Source organism: Anopheles ziemanni, chromosome 3, assembly GCF_943734765.1.
Source record: "Anopheles ziemanni chromosome 3, idAnoZiCoDA_A2_x.2, whole genome shotgun sequence".
NCBI classification, from domain to species: Eukaryota; Metazoa; Arthropoda; class Insecta; order Diptera; family Culicidae; genus Anopheles; species Anopheles ziemanni.
In genome coordinates this window covers 5,222,027-5,235,098 of record NC_080706.1, presented here as the reverse complement: position 1 = coordinate 5,235,098, position 13,072 = coordinate 5,222,027, and the positions used below count along the sequence as shown (strand labels likewise).

The following is a 13,072-nucleotide window of genomic DNA, read 5'->3' as shown; positions in this document are numbered from 1 at the left end:
CAATCTTCCCATGGAAACACAGTCCACTGTGAGGATGGATTTCTCCTGCTGGTAGTACTTAGGTCCTATCGACTCCAGTTTTTCCCGATGTTCTTTCAGTAAGGTGAACGTAAAAAGCATTAAAACATTTGGTTATTTTAATGAACCGTCCCGCAGCGATGGCCAGCCGAGGGATCTAGTAGTCATTGTTTTAATACCTGTTGTTTTAAACATATAACGCAGTAGAACCTGGATAGCGTAGAACAGAAGAAACCGGGACTTTATTCTAGCTCTTCGAGTTTACTTTTAACAGGTTTGGTAAAACCCCAGGCCTTCGCACTAATGAGGTTCTTCTCACGTCCAAAGACGTCGTACGTTGTGAAGACTGCAAAAATGGTGTTCCGATATTCATATGAAAGCAAACACTTGTGCTTATATCTACATCTGGTTCATATCTTCGTTTCGACAATATTCAGGTTTTACTGTTTTTGTGGTTTGAAAAGGTAGTTTCAAATAATCAAACTTTTACGGTTACCAGTTCTAGTTTGGTATAAACAGAAAAGACCAGAAACAGATTTCTATCCTTCTGTTGTCCTCTTTCATCTATCCTTGGAAGAATCGTCGGTTGCGATGGAAATTATTGCAACAATTATACATTGTCCAAAACACCACTTTCTCCTTTGCCGTTAAACGTAGAAAGCTGTTTTCTTCCTCGATTCACCCATTGCTACCGCAAATCCATTGGTTTACTCCGACTTCCAAATTCTTGCTTCGAAGGACAAATCTTTGCGGGACCAGGTTGTATGCGTGTTTGGGGTGGAAAAAAGCTCAATATTCTTCTATATTACCTATCAGTCTAATGATGACAGTGAAAGGACAGGTCAGAATCTAAACGTAGGGATTAGATTATACCACACAAAAGATTGCCACACGAAGCTGCCAGCCACTGCCCTCTTCCCACACACACCACCCTCGAACAAACCCTTATCGCCTTCTCTCCTTTCGATCTTCCTCTGCACTCCTGATTTTGTTTTTTGTTTGTTTTTGTGTTACTTCTTTATTGCCTACCCTACAACATATATCACTTGCACATTTGCCTTGTGCTACGGGGTTCGGATTCCGCTCGATCGTAATTTGGAAGTGGCCGCATCGTCGGCAGGGCAGAAAGCGAGGGCTGGTTTAAGAAATAACCGGTATGGGGGTGTGGTATGGTGTGGTGGCAGAACCACATCCCAAACGGGAAGGAGGACTGAAATGGTGGGAATTTAAACTAATGTTAATCAATTAATTGCTAAACCTCTTACGTTGCCCAACACAAACCCCCCAACTCTATGTACTCCTCTGGGTGGTTTCCTTTTTGTCGATCGTTTATATTTTAAGCAAATCATTAAAGAGGATGAATGTAATACAACGACCAGCTACAGGAGAATGTAAAATGTTTATAGATTGCGTCCATCGTTAGCGGCTTACTATTAATTAATGATGTTTACTTTTCCATTAAGCCAACTGACCTCCTAGTTTTCCGCTGGAACTGTCCTTCAATAGTGGATTGAACATAACTTTAAGACCCACGAAATTAGCACAGACATGATGGACCACGAGTTTCGGTGCCCGTTAGAACGTTTCCACCCTCGCAGAACCCGAATCGGCGCGTATGCGTTCTCTGGACACACAGGAAATTCGGGACCGATAATAGTGGGTAGTGGTTTCAATAGTGGGTGTATGTGTGCTAAACGTTTTCCACGGGTTTGTGTGTATGTGTGAATCTGTAATTCTATGTTTCCTACTACCTATCGTCACTTGTCGCTGACGGTTTCCATTCATTGCTCTTTGCTTATTCTTTTTCACTTGTCTCTACATTTTATGCCGGTACTTTGTCCATTTCGAGAAACTCCTAATCGTTCATACTTCGGTCAACCCGATAATTCACAAACAAACACACTACATACGTTCCCTCCCATGGGAGGAGGAGGGTCTGGGATTTTTCCTAGCCTCCTCGCCGGAGGGAGGCTATTTGCCATTCGTTCGCTTTCACACACTCGCACACACGCAAAGACACATCTTATTTCTACCAACATAAGCACGATTAAAAGAACTTATGTTATAAGGAGTAGTTTTTTCTCGTTTGTTTGTTTTTGTTTGTTTACTGTTTGATCGTCATCGGATCTTGATGATGCTGCTTCGTCTTCGTTCGCCGTTACACTCACTCCACCGCCATCGTCTCAACGTCGGGAGATCACACCGAGTGGAGCGCAGCAGCTGCCGTTATGCCTGAAAACTTGCCGCTGCAGCATCGCCACGGACGCACGGTACCTCCACAACCCGCCACCGTCCTTAACCGTCCTCTTTCGGCGGCGTAAACCAGCCATTCTTTTCGTGGATTTGCACGAGCGATTTGAAACTCTGCTGCGCTCTAGCTAAGCTGTACTGACCCTGCGAAACAGACTGAACCTCGATTAGAGTTTGTGTCGGCAAACGGGGACATCAAGTTTTTCAGCTTCACATTCGTTAATCAAAGGGCATAGTTTCAAGTTGATTGAGGATTCGTGTATAAAATGTCTCACCTTTGTCGGACCGAACTGTATCCTCGCCTTGCCCTTGACTAGTGTTGCCGCTATTTGCATGATAACGGCCTCCACCGTGTAGGCCGAGCTCCAGCCCTGCTTGGTGAGAAGTTCCATGCATATTGCACCACCCACCAGTACGTAGCCACCTGCAGTGGAAGGTAAAAATTAGTCTACGCAAATGCCACGCAAATCTATGGATGGCCATCGGATACGCACCGGATATGATCGGATGTACGACGCGTACGAACGGTGGCTCGAAGGGGTACGATTCTTTGAACATAATGTTGAGCAGTATGCTGTCCTTGCCCTCGCGCTCCTTCAGCAGGATCAGATCGTTGTGCAGTGGGCTGTCCGGGTCAACTGACATCAGTCGAATATTCCACTCGTAGATCGAATCGTTCACCAGCTCGATAGAGTACATGTTATTCTTGAACGAGTCTGACCGATAAATGTCTCGCAGTTCCTTCATCAGTCGATCCGTCGCTTGCACCGAGCCGGAAACTGACCCCTGAAGGGCGTAGAAAAACGAAATTTATACTTTTTCTTAGAGGCGAAGGGAAAAATCGTATACTTACCTTCAAATAGTCTTGCCGTTGTGTTTGTCTTAATCTTTCTAGTGTGGCTAAATGTTCCACTTCCATTTCGTCTTTCTGCAATGAAATAAGGATCAACACTTTAATTACAAGGAAAAATCATTTTTATAAGCTTAAAAGAGAATAGTTAACTTGGAATCGAAACAGGCCTCACGATCAAAGACTCTACCGGAACCGGGTGAGATCACCCTGCACCGGATTGTGTATATGGGTCATCTTGATAAGCAACATTAAGTGTGTGTTCCACAAAAGGAATGTAATGCGAATTGGCAAGAATAACACAACACACCAAAGAAATACTTCTTTCTCAAATGAAATGGGGAAATTAAAAATTGTGACGAGAAAAGATCCTGTTGTGAACATTGGTTCTTATTAGAAATTATTCACACCTAGTTTAATAGCGCGTTGTACGGTCAATTGTATGTTTTGCAGTACACCTTTCTTCCTTTCTGAGACTCAGAAGATCGATCATAGCAGGCATCACACACTCTTTTGCACATGGCACCAGCCTACTATGATAAACAATTCATTGGGCTGACTTGTTATAGCCTACTACAACACGCAACCCATTTCGCCCACCATACCTTAGCTGTACTGCGACCATCGTCCATTTCGAGGGGAAGATCCTCTTCGCCTTCGCTCTCCTGATCACTCTCGCCCACGACATCCTCTATATCATCACAGTCGGAGTCGATCTCTTCGATCGGCTGTTGTTGCTGCATCTGCAGCTCCTGGTGTTGTTGCTGCTGGAGCGCCGGAAGGAGCTGCTGAGGTGACATGCCGTGCTGCTGCTGGTGGTGGGCGGCCGGATGTTGGAGCTGGCCGGCGGCACCACCATTAGGTTGGAAGGCCTTTTTGAGCGTCTCCAGATCGGGAGGTAGTGGAACCGTATGCTGCCGGCAGAGCTCCCGTAGCAGTATATGAACCTATGATGGGATGGAGAAGAAAAAACAGCATGTTTTGTCATTTCATGCGTAGAGCTCTAACCGTGGAAATGCGAATTGTACGCTACTCACCTGATTTATAACATGATTATCTAGTCCGTTCGTATTCGTAAGTATTTGCACGGCGTTACTGATGCTCGTGTCCTCACTCTCGGCGAACCATACTGGTGGTGTGGATGGGTATGTTTCCTGTAAAGAATAATGAAAAATGTTGTTAAATGGACATGTTTAAGGCTGGTAATTCCAGAAAAAAAAATCGTTAAATCAAAACCGTAGTGCGGACAAGCTTTTTGACGAATTATTTCCATTTTGTTGTTTCGCATCAAAGAAAAAAATGTTCATTTTATGTTTGTAAATGTTTTTCATTTGTATTCAATTTATAAAACAAATCGGAAAGTCAATAACCTCTTCTGTTATGTTTCGGCCTTGATGACGGTCAATGGTCAATGGATAAAGTTAAAATTTATCTTGCGCAAGAAAAACAAGACAGGAATATTCTCTTGCAAACCAAATGCAGTTGCGCATTACTTTTGCTACTGAAATAATAGCATCAAATAACATTGAGCAACGAATCAATCGAAGGATTGTCAACAAGAACTAGAACGAGGATGACGAAAACCTAGGAATGCAACTGCTAAACAGCTGGTGCATTCGGTGACAGTGCAGTGCAGGTGTATCGGAATAATTTTATGTCGTCAACAATGGCGCGTCTGAAACAAGAGCCAACCCCTTTAACTCAATATAATAAATTAAATTGCGTTTTTTAAATATGAATGGTGTGAACAAAATTACAATAGATACACTTTTAGATGACATTAAATCATTAATATTTGTTATTAAATGCTACGTTATCAGAAATCTATAATGATGCTAAGAAACCAAAATTGACCTGTCGTTTGTAGAACTTTGCACATAATGCAATGTCTTTGTTATCTAGGATGAATCAAGCAAAATAACTTTCTTGAAGGTTTTTGAGAAGGCTAACAAAAATGTTTATGGGATTCCTGCACCGATTGCACTTTGATATGTGCCATATGCAAAACAAAAACATATGCATGTACGTGTCGGAAATACATTATGTAGACTACGACAGAAACTATAGCAAGTTCTTCGACCAAAGCAATTCAATACTCTACAACGTCATATCTATGATTTTCCCAGGCTTGATCGGCTTCGTAAGTGTCCTGATTCCATAAGGATGTCTGATAGCTATCGGAGGGCATTTTTTAATCAATGGATCCGTTTTAATTAACCTTTAGAGGATTTCCGCTAGCATCTCCAAAAGGACCTGTCTCCATATTTGCTTATCCCAAGAAGGTAAGACGTAAAACAAAACAAAAAAGGGCATAAAGCACGGAGCATGAAACCGTTACGTACCGTAATGTTGGCATGGATTACGTATTGTTTGCCGTTGCGGCCGATGAAGCGGCAGCTCAGTTCGTCCACCGTGGCGCTAAGGATCTGGAACCGTTCATGGTTCTTCGGGAAGACCTGCTCGAGCGTTTTGATTTCCAGCTTCAGCGTATTCAGGCACGCCATCACGCCGAATGTTGGTGCAGTGCCTCCTCACCACACCTGCGGAGGGCTGGGGAGGGGCACACAACGCCGCGGGAATGGATGAGGGAGGGTAGGCTGGGGAAAGGCAACTAATAATAATTCCGGTTCCTGTTTGGATCCGACGTCTGCGATGATGGAGATGATGGTTCCTTGGTGTTGGCTGCTGCTGCTGCTGCTTGTTTGTTGTGGCGCTGATGGCTTGCGGGATACCCTAAAAACGCACTGGGAGGAGATGGAGTGTGTTTGCACTCGTACAAACGACTTTCAAATCAACTTTCACAACACTTTGCACTTAGTTTTATGTTTAGAATCGGCAATCACAAGCTAAAATCACTAGAGAATTTTTTCGCTTGAAACAGAGGTAATCGTCGAGCTTTGACAGATCCGTCCGTCACACTTCTACCTGGTATACTAACACATTCACACCAGGACGAATGACGTTTGGCTTCGTGCGCACAACAGCCTTCTTCGCTACTGCTATCGAGTGGAATTATGTTTATGTTTATGCCTCCAATACGTAGAACCAGCTAAAACAGAGAAATTGTAAATCCAGGGCAGGACACGGAAAAGAAAAAAAATTGTTTTATAATACCACGATTTTATCAGAACAGCAGTTACATGTATTTTGTGTTTTCTATGAATTTTAAAAAGAGGAATTCTCATTTAAAGTTATGCAGCCTCTTCTTGACCCGAACATTTTTTGTCCTAAATTATTGTGTCCTGCTGCTGGTACAGTTCTCAAAATACATTTACCCAGTGGAGCTATGTTTATTAGGACTTTGCACGAAGAAGGACCCTATTACACACGCTTCTTTCCTGACGACAGATCAATGAAACTCCGTGGCCTAAGTATAGACACTGTAGCTTGTTCCTTAACCCCTAACTCGTATATCCTGGAGGAAAGGCAGGCAGGGACTGCAGGGATGTAATGAAGTCCTTTGTCGATGATTTCCACACAAATACGTTGTTGGCCCTTTCTCCGTAGCAAAAGTTTGCATTCCACTAAACATGAACTTCATCAATTTATGAGAAACATATACACACACGTATAATTACACGCACAGGGCACACAACATATCGAAAATCGCTTGGCTACACACATCACAAACTGAATGTACTGAAAAACATCGGAAACTTCAACATTACGTCCCGACCGTACACACTTCCGGGTTTTGCGCAGCTCGGCTGTTTTCCACTCTTGTTGTTTAGTTTATATCACTTCGCTGTACGTTTCCATTCGAAAGATTCTCACCAGATCAGTGCCAGTGCAATAATACAGTCCATTCGGACGTAACGCACAAACATGTCCGCGGTTTAACTGTTCTGCTGAATTTTCATTTTGAGCTTTACCCAACCAGTTCTCGCCCCATGCTAACCCTCTACCACACCACCACACCACGCCCACCCCACGCACACATCGGGTGACAAGAAAAGTAAGAAAGTTATTTTGTAGTGCCAAAGATTGCTACCGACTGAAATCATTGAAGTCAAACAAATGTGCAATATACGCTTGAGTTTAGCATGCACGGGAACTTTCCGAAAAGGAATGCTTTTTCAAAACGGTACTGCCGATCATGATTGAAAAACATCCGACGATGCGTATTAGGGGAAGGGTTAATAATTTATCTTAATGTTGGATTTTCACTTCATCACTCGTTTTCACTCACATTATTGTTTGCCAATAGCAAAAGCTAAAAACGGGGGAATGAAGGAAGTTTAAAACAAAAAGGAGGACTACTTGATGGGAATTCGCAGGCTGTCTTCCGTAATGCCAGTAAGCCCCAATGCCACACAGTTCATGGTATAATCTACGGGCATTTCAAGAACACCGCGGCCAATACGGCGATATATTACATTAGCACATAATTAGGAAGAATATTTCAGGTATCCTAAATACAAAAGCGTTTGGCTTTACGATGTTCATACTGCTGGTGTTTTCCTGAACATGCCATTCAACAATAACTGCACAATCTTCGCAAGGTAGCCATGTATAAAATAATCCAAATATAATTGCAGTGACGCAGTGCAATTGTGAAAGGAAAGTCTTTTACTTTGATCAATCAGCTCACTGTGACTCACTCGAAAACATACATTCGACAAAGAATTTTGTCTCACGGATTCACACGAGTGGAAATTGGTCTGGATTCGCGATCGCAGACTAAATTATACACGCGGAATGAAATAGGACTTCACGATGAAGATTTGCCATCGATATTGAAGCACGTAGGGAAAAGCTAGGGTGTCCCAGAGGGCTGCAGAGGTGATACACTAAAAAGTTTACTTGATTGAAATGGCGGCTGTTTTGACAATTGCATTTCGTTTTCGCAGAGTTTAATGATCTTGATTGTGTTTTTACCAATTTTGAAATATCAATAAAAATCCACGTAAATCAATCCTTTTTTCAAAAATAGAATGCTATCTTAAAACATATGAGAAATTTTAAAAATGCCTAAATAAAATCAAATTACAACTCGTAACACCTTGCAAAGACATGAACCCTTGGTCAACATTTCTGTCAAATTACATTTTGGAACGCGACTACGATATTCCTCCAAAATGAGATTTCAAATTCACAAAATGCTCCAAAATACCTACAGAGATAGACGTTAAGATTTTTTTTCTGGAAGATCACCACAATTTCACCAACCATTTGCATAGCGATCGCTGTGCATCGATGCACCAAAAGAACATCAGATAACCTTTTTTCTGCAAAATAGAATACAATTATCTAAAATACCAAATTTGTTGATCCTAAAACGTCTATAGTAGATTTCAAATTGTAAGATTAGGAATTCCTAATGCGCATGTGCTTTCTATCAACAAGGATTCGGGTTTTGTCGGAATTTGTGCTTGGGAAGTTCTGGCCGTATTGGTCTCTTGTGGGGGATGTTTGGAAACAGTTATGTTTCTGATTTTCAAGCTGCAAAACGTAAGTACGTAGACGTCGCTTAGGTACTGGAGAGAGTCCGTACAAGTGCTGTAACCGGAAGAAAAAATGGTTCCTCAGTAAAAGGTTGGCAACCGAGGAATAGATAATGGATCGAATTATGTTTCTTGTGTTCACAGTTTGTGCATACTATATAGCGTTTTTTCTCTAGTAGAAATTGGAACTGGCTGAACTTATTTCTGTGTTCGTTGTCTAACAATTCTTAACATTAACATTCGTCTTATCCCGTGTATGGTGGGTTCAAATTCTGGTAGCCCAATCCAGACAACACATCTTTAATATCAAAGCATTAACGATTGTCTGAACTTCTTATAGCTAACAGCTAATTTAATATCGTTGATATACGGATAGCACATGCCGCAAACAATCCTTTACTTTTGTCGTCCACCAACAATTGCAGCTATTCCTGGTTGGTAATTATGCTCGAAGAAAGCTCAGCATAAAACCACTCCGTGGTTGTACTCCTTGTAAAGTCGATAACCCTTTTTCCGAGAAAATCAGGGTGGCATTACGAACGTCATGATGCGTCTGCCAACAAGTTACCAAGTGCTTACCTAACCACTATACCATCTTTTAAAGTATAATTGACCTCAATGATTGAAATTGGTATACTTACTAACTAGTTCTTTCGATAGTTAAATATCTGGGAGATCCGTGGGGTGATTTTCACGTGTCGTCGAGCTCCCCCAACGGCTATGCTAGAGCAACAGGTGCTAAGATGTTGTCCTCCACTGTACCCCCTTGTTTTGTTCATTATCAGCTGTCAGTAGCAGGCTGACAGAAGTACAACATCGTTTGCTGCGCGGTTGCTAGCAACACAAACAGCAACAACACCACGAACACATAAGTTTTCGGCGATAAAACCAGTTCGCGGGGAACACTACCCGCAAATTGTGACGCACGGTTTGTTCCTTTAGCTAATCCGCTTCAAAACGAAAATTTTTCCCATAACACACGGAAGCGCAGGTAACACCTAAACGCGTTCGCTAGAAACGAGTTCTACCAGTGCCAACAGGAGGAGTGCGAGGTTTGCGGTTGGTCGGGAAAGTTGTGTCCTATCACGCAATAGGAAACATCGTACGTACTCTTGAGCGAGGTCGTCTTTGACAGCTGCAAAGAGTACGGTGAGCGCATCTTGCGCACTTCCTCGTAAAAATGACGATCAATAATATACTCTGGTTCCGCCACGGACTCCGATTGCACGATAATCCGAGCCTCCTGGAAGCGCTGAAAAATGACTGCGCAAATCATTCGAGCGAAACGGTGAAGCTGTTCCCAGTGTTTATATTCGATGGGGAAAGTGCAGGTATGTTTCAACAATAATTGCCCAGATCCAGATGATCAGCAAGTGACCCGGTTGCTACGTTTCTTCCCCCCCGCAAAAGGTACCAAAATCGTCGGTTACAATCGGATGAAGTTTTTGCTGGAATCGCTGACTGACCTTGACCGCCAATTCCGTGAGCTCGGCGGGCAACTGCTCGTATTCCGTGGGGATAGTGTGACCGTGCTGCGACGCTTGTTCGAGGAGCTGAACGTTAAAAAAGTATGCTTCGAGCAGGATTGTGAACCGATTTGGAAGGAGCGCGATGATCGGGTGGCGAAACTGTGCCAGTCCATGGATGTCCGTTGCGTCGAGCATGTCTCACATACGCTTTGGAATCCGCTGGAGGTGATCCAGACGAATGGAGATATTCCACCGCTGACATATCAGATGTTTTTGGTAGGTCAAATGCTTGACGATGCTCGATCGGTCCCAGGCCATATAAAAGGATTTATTTGTTTTCTCTCCCCTCTATAGCATACGGTGAATATTATAGGAGAACCACCGCGTCCCGTTGGAGCCCCCAACTTTGAGTATATCGAATTTGGCCGCATTCCGGCCATTCTGTCCTCGGAGCTGAAGTTATTCACGAAGATTCCAACGCCCGAAGATTTTGGGATACGCTACGATGGACAGGCGGACATCGCGTACCAAAAATGGATCGGTGGTGAGACGCGAGCCCTTTCCGCTCTTGGCTCACGGCTCAAGCAGGAGGAGGAAGCATTCCGTGAAGGATACTACCTTCCAACGCAGGCCAACCCGGAGATACTGGGCCCTGCGACGTCGATGAGTGCCGCCCTTCGCTTCGGATGCCTGTCCGTGCGCCTGTTCTACTGGTGCGTTCACGATCTGTTCGCCAAGGTGCAGTCGGACAGCCAGTTCAAGTACCCGGGTGGGCAGCACATCACCGGACAGCTGGTATGGCGCGAGTACTTCTACACCATGTCGGTGCAGAATCCTTACTACGGCGAAATGGAGCGCAATCCGATCTGTCTGAACATCCCTTGGTACGAGCCGATGGACGATTCGCTCGCCCGTTGGAAGGAGGGTCGGACGGGTTTCCCGATGATCGATGCGGCCATGCGTCAACTGCTGGCCGAAGGCTGGCTGCATCACATTCTGCGCAACATTACCGCGACGTAAGTAGCTAGTATTCTCGCAAATTGTTTAATAATTTGGGCGCCTTATCAGATTATTCAAATCGTTTGCAAAAACAGATAGAGGCGTGTATCGAAATCAAAAAGTTGTTAGCACAAGTAATCTTGTTGTCAAATTGCAGTCATGTGTCCTACAGCTGTTATCTCTGTGCTTGAGAAGCATAATCAGCCTTTTTTTTGGCTAAATATAGGAAAAAAAAACATTGGGTCCACTACATTCATTCCTGCTGTAAAATTGTATTAATACGTGCTAAATAGCCGTTACATTGATTCCTGCTATAGCATTGTTATGGATTAACATATTTAGAGCGAATGTTAAATTTGCAAATGTTCCCCATGTATCCAGTCCCTTCGTTCTGTTATGCAAATGATGCCATGAAGATGATGATACGAAGGTGAAGGTGAAAAGAAAACGCAATAAGATGAAACGATCCTCGTGCGATCTTCGCCCGGTTGCTGGTAATGTATTCGTCTTTCTTTCCCTTTATGCCCTCTAGTTCGCATTTGTTGCGTGATGAACGGGTTTGCTTCTGGGTAATCCCAGAGCAACGGGACTGTTCGTTAAAGAATCATATCCGTGTGACAAAATAAATCGTTTAACATCGTCTTCCAGCTTTCTCACTCGAGGCGGCCTGTGGATCAGCTGGGAGGCGGGCCTGCAGCACTTCCTGAAGTATCTACTCGATGCGGATTGGTCCGTTTGCGCTGGCAACTGGATGTGGGTGTCCTCATCCGCGTTTGAGCGGCTACTCGACTCGTCCAAGTGCACCGACCCGATCTCTCTCGGACGGCGCCTCGACCCCAAGGGAAGCTACGTGAAGCGCTATGTGCCCGAGTTGGCCAACTATCCACCGGAGCTTATGTAGGTTCTCGCCAGCGATCATTATAAGCAACATATTTTTTATCCTTTTTCTTTTCGTTCCCACTAGCCATGAGCCGTGGAAAGCGAACCGGGAGCAGCAAACCGAGTACGGGTGCGTCATCGGTGAACACTATCCAGCTCCGATGGTCGATCTTGCCGTAGTCGGTAAGCGCAACGCGCAGACAATGGCCTCATTACGAGAGAACCTGGTAGCTGACGGCAGCTCGACGCCGCCCCATTGTCGTCCGTCCGACATTGACGAGATCCGGCAGTTCTTCTGGCTGTCGGATGATGTCGTCCCGGAAGCCTAAAAGGCCACATCCGCCCCACACGATATACAGGGATACAAGTGTACACTACCAGGCTGCAACAGCACTAAAGCTAAAGGGTAAAGTTACCGATGGTTCCAATCTCGCCCTGTAAGGGTGAAGAGTTTATTTTTGTTATTTCTTATTTTCTTCTACGCGGGATTTTGCTAGGTCTGTGCAATGTATCTACACATTTTCTGTTGTTGGTGGCAATCTATAAGTTGGGGTTGCCGCTTATCGTCGTTATAATCACGTTTGAGAAGATTTACTTCTAGTTTTTAGTGGTATACGTTTTGATATGCATTTTATAATGAGAACAAGACGCGCGAAAATACGTTCCACAGATGCAAGAACGTGAACACAGTTAACGAAGGGTCAATGGATGAAGGGTGGACAAGATTGGTCTCAGAAATGTATAATCCTAGATGTATACTAATTGTATAATCAATGTGCAACACAAAAAAAATGTCAATAAACTTACCATAAAATCAGAGAGTATCTACTTGTTATCAATTTGTTCTCACTCCACAAGAAGTTGTGCACAGAAACAATGATTGGTTTGGAATTTAATGTTTTCTTTTGTCGCTTAGTTTTGTTTTCATTTGCTGTTGTTTTCTTTTTAAATATTTTACACACATACTGAACAAGAACATCAGTGTTTGTTGTATTAGTATTGTTTTTTCTGCACTGTTTTTTTTATTCTACTACACTTTTTCTTCCTATTCGTTTCGATCGTTTTCGCTGCATTCTGCCGTTTTTCCAAGTGTTCTCTTCTGCTCTGTACTAATGCAATTCATATTAGAATCAACAATGTGAGTTTCCTCACTGCTACCAGGA

At 43.6% G+C, this 13,072-nt stretch overlaps 2 protein-coding genes across 3 annotated transcripts; one reads left to right on the top strand and one right to left on the bottom strand.

Moving 5' to 3' along the window:
* Positions 1 to 2,107: 2,107 nt before the first annotated feature.
* Positions 2,108 to 6,155, bottom strand: LOC131289897 (ubiquitin-conjugating enzyme E2 Q2). 2 transcript variants are annotated; one of them, XM_058319237.1, is made up of 7 exons: positions 5,461 to 6,155; positions 4,156 to 4,272; positions 3,724 to 4,065; positions 3,122 to 3,196; positions 2,763 to 3,054; positions 2,544 to 2,692; positions 2,108 to 2,424 (listed from the first exon to the last, which is right to left on the bottom strand). In XM_058319237.1, exons 1-7 carry the CDS (start codon positions 5,620 to 5,622, stop codon positions 2,314 to 2,316), a joined length of 1,248 nt encoding a protein of 415 aa, XP_058175220.1. In that variant the 5' UTR covers positions 5,623 to 6,155; the 3' UTR covers positions 2,108 to 2,313. The 2 variants fall into 2 exon arrangements, with proteins under 2 accessions (XP_058175220.1, XP_058175221.1); XM_058319238.1 differs by having other exon boundaries at positions 2,108 to 2,412.
* A 3,393-nt stretch (positions 6,156 to 9,548) lies between these two features.
* On the top strand, positions 9,549 to 12,721 carry LOC131289019 (cryptochrome-1). Its single transcript, XM_058318211.1, has 5 exons — positions 9,549 to 9,893; positions 9,973 to 10,307; positions 10,386 to 11,047; positions 11,679 to 11,927; positions 11,995 to 12,721. Exons 1-5 carry the CDS (start codon positions 9,743 to 9,745, stop codon positions 12,236 to 12,238), a joined length of 1,641 nt encoding a protein of 546 aa, XP_058174194.1. The 5' UTR covers positions 9,549 to 9,742; the 3' UTR covers positions 12,239 to 12,721.
* Positions 12,722 to 13,072: the final 351 nt, after the last annotated feature.